This window comes from Aptenodytes forsteri, unplaced genomic scaffold, assembly GCF_000699145.1.
Source record: "Aptenodytes forsteri isolate BGI_AS27 unplaced genomic scaffold, ASM69914v1 Scaffold310, whole genome shotgun sequence".
NCBI classification, from domain to species: domain Eukaryota; kingdom Metazoa; phylum Chordata; class Aves; order Sphenisciformes; family Spheniscidae; genus Aptenodytes; species Aptenodytes forsteri.
Genome location: NW_008795680.1, coordinates 766,219 through 773,470, shown reverse-complemented (window position 1 = coordinate 773,470; position 7,252 = coordinate 766,219). Strand labels below are relative to the sequence as shown.

At 53.1% G+C, this 7,252-nt stretch overlaps 2 protein-coding genes across 4 annotated transcripts in view; one reads left to right on the top strand and one right to left on the bottom strand.

Moving 5' to 3' along the window:
- The window catches only part of FAM208B (family with sequence similarity 208 member B), a 37,059-nt gene extending 33,078 nt beyond the window's left edge, over positions 1-3,981 (top strand). For 2 of the 3 annotated variants that reach the window (XM_009282672.1, XM_009282670.1), the window contains exons 21-23: positions 2,127-2,308; positions 2,729-2,843; positions 3,193-3,981. In XM_009282672.1, coding sequence (XP_009280947.1) covers positions 2,127-2,308; positions 2,729-2,843; positions 3,193-3,196 — 301 coding nt within the window. In that variant the 3' untranslated portion in view covers positions 3,197-3,981. Of the gene's footprint in view, positions 1-2,126; positions 2,309-2,728; positions 2,848-3,192 lie in introns of those variants that run through there. The other variant, XM_019472981.1, reaches the window with a different exon arrangement.
- A 1,325-nt stretch (positions 3,982-5,306) lies between these two features.
- The window catches only part of GDI2 (GDP dissociation inhibitor 2), an 11,021-nt gene continuing 9,075 nt past the window's right edge, over positions 5,307-7,252 (bottom strand). The window contains exons 8-10 of the mRNA XM_009282669.1: positions 6,692-6,836; positions 6,369-6,423; positions 5,307-6,293 (exon numbers count right to left, since the gene is read on the bottom strand). Coding sequence (XP_009280944.1) covers positions 6,138-6,293; positions 6,369-6,423; positions 6,692-6,836 — 356 coding nt within the window. The 3' untranslated portion in view covers positions 5,307-6,137. The remainder of the gene's footprint in view (positions 6,294-6,368; positions 6,424-6,691; positions 6,837-7,252) is intronic.

Here is a 7,252-nt window from a genome sequence, read left to right as displayed (position 1 = left end):
ACCAAAGCCAGCTCAGGTCGGGTCACTGCTGCACTTGCACTGCTTCTTGTAAGGCTTCTCCTCCATTGGATCAGGTGGTTCCTCTATAGTAATTCCCGTAACATGCAACTCAAATCCTGGGTTACAACAATTTAAAGGTATTTCCATTGCAATCTCCACCCCTGGTCCCTTTGGACCGGACCATGGGGTTTAACATTGCAATGAACTCCTCCCCTTGCTCTTACCTTGGCTAGCAACAAGGGTTCCTGCTCTGTCGTGGTCTTATCCGTGGCCGCATGCTTTGAGGTGCTCCAGCATGACCTCATGCACAGCCACAGATGCTTCGATGTGTACCTGCTGCAGCGTGGCCTTGCCCTTGGGCCACAATCCCTTCAGCAGTATACTTGCTGCGGCACAGCCATAACCACGGCCGCAGCAGCTTCGAGGTGGAACTGCTCTGGCATGAGCTTATTCACGGCCACAGGCTCTTTAGAGCGTCCTGCTCCCGCCTGGACTCACCCACAGGTCGCAGTCCCTTCGACTCGAGTTCACGCTGGAGTTCCAGCCTGTCCAGTGCAGCAGCACAGGAACAGCAGCGATGCCCCGGCCGTCTGCCAGCCCAGGCGCATGGCCATTGCTGTTATCAAAATGTTCCCAGGCACGGCAGAGTGAGATGATCAGCAGCACAGCAAGCAGCGAAAGCAAAAAGCAGCCACTAACGAGCACTAGACTCTAATATACAGTGAGGCAAGCGAGCCCCACGGCAAGCACAGGAGCCTGCTGATTAACAGCTAAACAGTAATAACAGCCATAAATTCCACCTAGCACATTCCAGTCAAACCTGTCGTTATCTTGAACCCTTCGAGCCCCACGTTGGGCGCCAAAAAGGACTGTTGTGGTTTAACCCCAGCTGGCAACTGAGCCCCACGCAGCCGCTCGCTCACTCCCCTCACAGAGGGACGGGGGAGAGAATCGGAAGGGTAAAAGGGAGAAAACTTGTGGGCTGAGATAAAGACAGTTTAACAGGTAAAGCAAAAGCCGCGCATGCAAGCAAAGCAAAACAAGGAATTCATTCACTGCTTCCCATCGGCAGGCAGGTGTTCAGCCATCTCCAGGACAGCAGGGCTCCATCACACCTAACGGTGACTTGGGAAGACAAACGCCATCACTCCGAACGCCCCCCCCTTCCTTCTTCTTCCCCCAGCTTTATAAGCTGAGCATGACGTCATATGGTGTGGAATGTCCCTTTGGGCAGTTGGGGTCAGCTGTCCCGGCCGTGTCCCCTCCCAGCTTCTTGTGCACCCCAGCCTGCTCGCTGGTGGGGTGGGGTGAGAGGCAGAAATGGCCCTGACTGTGTGTCAGCACTGCTCAGCAGTAACGGAAACATCCCTGTGTTATCAACACTGTTTCCAGCACAAATCCCAAACATCGGCCCATATCAGCTACTGTGAAGAAAATTAACTCTACCCCAGCCAAAACCAGCACAATTTTCCATTGAAATGTCCTGCTTTTATCATGTTTGAAGTCGGAGGGGAATGTTTTTACGTGTTAGTGCCAGACCACAGGCCAGAAAGGACAGCTTTCTAGTAACAACCTGCAAACAAAGAGGAAACTGGTCTGTTCTGTCTGAGCAGAAAATGCTACAACAAAGGGGGAGACATCTCAGATCCTCTCCACACTCAGCCTTTACGGTGAGAGCATGAAGTAATTGTTCTGAAGACCTGGTTTTTCAGTCCTTGAGCGGTGAGACGTCGCAGAAGCTCGGGGTTGGGTATTTCATCGCCGTCTGTGAGATGAGGACTCAACCTGTGCGGAGCGGATGCCGTTGTGGAGCAAGTATTTTCTTTGTGCTCCATCAACGGCACGCACGAGGCATCTTTCGACTCCACTGTGGTGGGATCATGAGCCACGGTCTGAGCTGTCTCGAGCAAGGGGTCATTTTGTTTCCCCGCTGCGTGCATGACCTGTACGGTGCCGCTTGCTCCTGCCCTCTCCATTTAGTGCAGGGTAGCAAGCGTAAAAGCACCCGTGAGGCTGGAAGAAACAGACGTGGGGAGAAAGGCGGGTCCCATCATACCTGCTCATTCCCCAGGAGGGGAGAAAGGGGTGAAGCCCCTCGCCACCTCACCTTGCCCCTCTCCCGGCAGGCTGGATGCCAACACCCACAAGAAGCACTTGATCCTCAAATCGTGCCAGGGAGCCAATCTCATCGAGGTGCTGCACTACCACGCCTGCGACTCCCAGTCGTCCCCCAGATCCGAGTACGTCAAGTGCTTGTTGAACCTGCAGGTTCAGCACGTCAGCGCCAGGTTCGCTGTGTATCTCACAGGTAAGGACGGGCTCTGGGTGCTGCCCTGTGCTGGTGCCCTCAACCCCCATGAGCTCTGTCTTAAATTGGCCTGGGAGGCGGTGGACGAGGGACAAGAAACACCCCATTTGCTCCCATTTCTGCTAGAAGCACAGGTAAGGTGTGAGGTGCTTCATTGCAAGTCAGCGCAGTAAAAGGCAAAAATGAACAGATTTTTGGAGCGCTGGTAAACTCTGGCAATCTTTTGAGCCTGCGGATGGCTTTACGTCACGCTCCAATTCTGGCCTTGCTGGGCTGAGGCTGTTTGCAAAGCAGCGCTGTTTTAATCTGCTCACATTTGCAAAACGGAATAACTGCAGTGGGATTTGGGGATATTTTCTGTCGGTTTCAGAACCACCTCGGTTGCTTGTTTGAATTACGGTGCCGCTCCTTCCTTTGCAGAAAAGCCCAGTGTCAGCAGGGAGGTCCTTGAAAGCAAAGGAATCCTCGTGGCCGACGTCAACACCTTCCTTGGGACGGTGCAGGAAGCGGCTGCCCCCTTTAGAAGAAGCTACTGGTAAGGGGGGGGAGGTCAGGATTGTCCCATTCTCCCCCAAAAGTCCGGGAGCAGCTCTCAGCTTGTCTGCGGGGTGGCAGGAAGGGAGCTGGGGTCCAGCTGCTCCCGCAGCAGAGCAGGGACCTTTCCCAGGGACTGGCTGCAGGATCCGCTCTGGCTCTGCCAACACTTAGGGCCGACTCCTGAAGCCGTAGCCGGGAGGACCCGTGCTTGGCAGAGCCACGCTCAGCACCGCTGGCAACGGGAAACACACCGGCGCTTCCCTTGGGGAAGCTCTGCAAGAGGTCAGCGCTGCCCGGAACGAGGAGGGGAGCAGAGCAATAACCTGTGCCACGTCGCTGTGTTGCAGGTGACGAAGCAAAGCTGCGGCAAGGCTCCTCCCCAGGCCCTGCGGCGCCGGTTTGGGCATCCTGGTCCTCTGCGGGATGGCCCCGACATCCCGGTGGGTTTCGGGTGCTGCCCACAGGAGCCGTGCGTGGAGAGGTGGCGGGGGAAGGTTGGCTCTAGTTCTGTATATAGAAATTATTTAAAGATGGCTAATGCAAATCCTCCCGAGGATTTATTCCCTGCCATCGAGTTGCATATAGGACAGAGGCTATTTTAACATTACACAGTTTTAAATTATTGGAATGTTTTCAAGTGATTAGTGCAACTGACAGCAGAAGAAATAGGAAAATAAAAATAATAAAAAAAAAAGCTGTTTACCTGAGGGTTAGAAGCGGTACGAGTCCGTGATAATAAATGCGTTTTCCACGTGGCTGTCGCTGTACATACCGTACACAAGACGCATGCGTCAGCCGCTGGGGCCGGTGTACATTTTAAATGGGCGTTGGCGACCGTCGCCCGAGTGGCGGCGAGCCTGCGGCACAGTCCGCTCTACACTACATTTCAAGTTGCCCCTGTTGCCTCTTGGTACCATTTCACTGCTGGGACTCGAGTGCGTTCCAGCCCCTGGGAGCCTTGTAAATAGCCAGATGACAGGATGGGCGAAGAAAAAGCTTTTATTTATGGTAGCTCAAACACGCGTCGGGAAGAAAATGCCGCATTAAAGACCTTTGTAAGATACCCTACCTAGGGATGTGGAGGACAGGGTTGTCCTGCTTTTTTTTATTTTAATAAAAGGATGCAAGACGTTACATATAGGATGAGTTTGTGTAGTTTTGATTAATAAAACCTAAAAACTAAGTTTCACAGCCCACTGCTCTCTGGAGAGGGGTTTCCCTGCTCAGCACCCAGCCTCTCCCGGCAGCAAAGGCAGAAGACAGCAGCTTTCCCAGCTCACACGTAGATCAGAAATCAGCTTTGTTCTGCATCACCCCCAGCTTTGAAGCCCACGCAGGAAGGAAAGAGCGAGCAAGACCCTTTGGCTCCAGCCGGGGTGGGCTCATGGAGACTTGGGGCTGCAGGATCAATACCCTCCCTCCTTCCCAGCAGGAGAGGTGTACCGAGAGCCAGAGGAATAACCAGGTTACGGCAGAGAGGGGTAACAGAAGCATTTTTAGGGGAAGGAGCTCATTCTCCACATGCCTTAGGTCTGCCTTGTCTCCGAAAAGGCTCAGCTTGGTGACGCTGAGCACTGAAGCAGCTGAAGAGAGGAAGCACAAAGCAAGGGAGAACTTCCCCAGCCACCGCTACATGCCTTGCTCCGGCAATACAGGCACCAGGCTCCCAGCCGGCCCCGGCGGCTTAAAATGGAAAGGTGCTTCCTGGAACCAGTGCCCGGGGAGAGGAAGTGCCAAAAGCCCCAAACCCCAGGGAGGGAGGAAGGAAAGGGGCAGCCGCAGCCAGGTTTAGCGCAGCGCCGCTTCGTGAACGAGATGTGGTCAAAGACCCAGTTCCTCTTCATCAGCAGCACGAGCGCGGCACAGCTACGGCTGAAGAGAAGGATGAACCCTTTAGCAGCAACCCTACCTGGCCGAGCACGGCAGCCGAGAGCAGGAGAAAGCCGTCCCAAGGCATTTTCTCATTTTTCCTGGCGCTTGGCATCGTTGTCTCCTCGCCGTCCACCTGCCGCCCAACAGCAGGATTGCTTCAGGCTGCAGGATCCGAGCCAGGGGACCAGTAAGGCTCACTCCGAAGAGGAGCCTCTCTTACTCAGAGATCAGCACCCTGCAGAGGAGCCGTAAGGGCAAGAATTATTTACTGCTGCTTCAAGCAAGTGCCATTTCTGGATGTAGGCGCTAGGGGGTGGCTGCAGGGAGCGAGCAGGCTTGCGCCTACCCGCAGCTTTAGACGGAGTGACAGGCCTTGTGCTGCTGCATCTTCTCCCCTGCCAAAAGCAGCCCCGAGAGCAGCTGGAGCAGCAGGGGCTGGGGAAGCCAAACCAAGGAAGTCTGAGCCTATTTTCTAGTAGGAAATGCTCTGTACCACTCACGTGTCAACCCTGGCGGGCAGAGATCCAAGGGATCTCGGAAAGGAGATGCTGCTCGTACAACTGAAGTGAATCAGACCAGAGCACAGGACTGGTTTCCAGAATTTGGCTTTACTTCGCAGTACAGAAATCATTTGGAGCCTTCAGGAGACACGAGAAGCACAGGCTCTGTCATATCGATACCGCAGTGCCGTTTGGTCCATCCGAGAAGCCACCAGGGTACAGAAAATACTTCCACATCTTGCCTGCTCTGTAATTTGTTCTCTCAATTTTATTAAGATTAAAACACAAAGGAGCCTTAGGCACAGCTGTGTCCCAACCAATGTAAACAGTTTTAGAAGCTTAAGTGGAGGTTAAGTTCTGTGCCCAGAACTAAGCCAACATTTGCTGCTACAATAGATGTGGGCTTTGTCCATAATACAACTTGCCACAGAGTTAGATTGATGGGAAGAGACTTTAGGGATGCTGTCCACAATAATGGAGTGCTCAGTTTCTATTTCCCTTGATATCAGGTTTGAGTGACAACCGTCACATCTACTAGCTCACCAGAAGCACATAATTGTGAAGGATGTTTACAAATGATTAAAAATACAAGGTAAGACACAGCTGTCAATGAGTTATTTCAAATCTGCACCAACGTCTACGTCTGCAAAAAAAAAAAAAGGTTCAGTCTGCCTTTCGCTTACGAGGTTAGTCATTAAATCAGTCAGTAATTTGCCAGATTCTGGACAGCAGCCCTACTAGAATGAAATAATTAACACATGATATCCAAAAGGGGAACATTACCAGTGCAGTACTCTTCAATCTCTCAGAGATGGGATTACAAAAGCAGGCCTTACAATATTGAATTTCATACAGTGTTCATTAAGTTCCTTATATATTCATATTAGCCGATTTAAATTTCTCCTAATTAGAGATTCTCATTACTGCTGCTCCTCCTCCCCATAGATATCATTTTTCTTGCGTTTCATCTCTTCGAAGTCAAACTCTGATCCCATCATCCTCTTATAAATATCTTTGATGTCATCGCACGTCGTCTCAAAGTGAGTGGTGGCGTCATAGGTGCGAGAAATGAAGATCTGGAAAGAGAAGCAGCAGTTTAGCATCGAGCCTCTCTCCTCGCCCCCTCAAACACGAGCTCGGCGCTTACTAACCTGGCTTTCGGTTCCCAAGTCGGTCGGCGCGAACAGGTCACTGATGCTAACGAACCTGGAAGGAGGAAAAAAAAAAAAAAGAGCTTCGGAATGCTTTAAAAAGCATCGCTGAGCACCAGTATGGGTGCAAGAACGGCTGAATGGAAGGGCATTGCTCTGCCCAGCGCGGAAGCAGTCAAGGTGCAGAGGAAATTCAGAGTTTCAACACCTCTGTGCAGCCAAATGGCCTTCGGATCCCCTCTGCCTTCACGCCTCAGGCCCGAGCGCTCGCAGCGGAGAGCAGCGAGGTGGGAAGGGGGAGAGGGGGCTCGTCGAGGGCTTACTTCTGCTCAATGGGCTCCAAGAGGTCCAAGGCCGGCTTGATTTCCTTCTCTGGGTCCGCGGTTTCCACAGTAGTGCTGGCAATGGCGATGTACTTCCCCTGCGCTGCCACGTTGTGTGCAGAGGAGATCATGCAGACGTAGATATCTGGGGAAGCACATCACAGCGGCAGGTCAGAATGCGCCGGGCAAGCCAACAGCCCGGGTCAGGCCTGCCTCATCCCAAAAGCCTCCTCTAACTTGCGCACTCATGCGCCTCTTCCTGCTCCCCTGACACTTCGTACCTCCCTGTCTTGTTTAAGGCCACGCTTGAATGAGTTCCATCCTTGCCCTGCAGTCCTACAGGCTTTCAAGTCTCTCGGCTGAGGGGCCTGGACACCAGCAGCCCTGCGAGATCTCCGAAATTCAGTTTCCTGTGGCTACGATGGCTCCTGAAAGCCAGCGGGGGTTCCCCAGCAGCCAGCCCACCCCGCTGTTCAAGGGCGAGGAAGCATTTTCCCCTCCTGCACTCAGCCCTCACCCCCCTCCCAGAGCACCCCCGTGCTCCTCACCCACTTCTCCCAG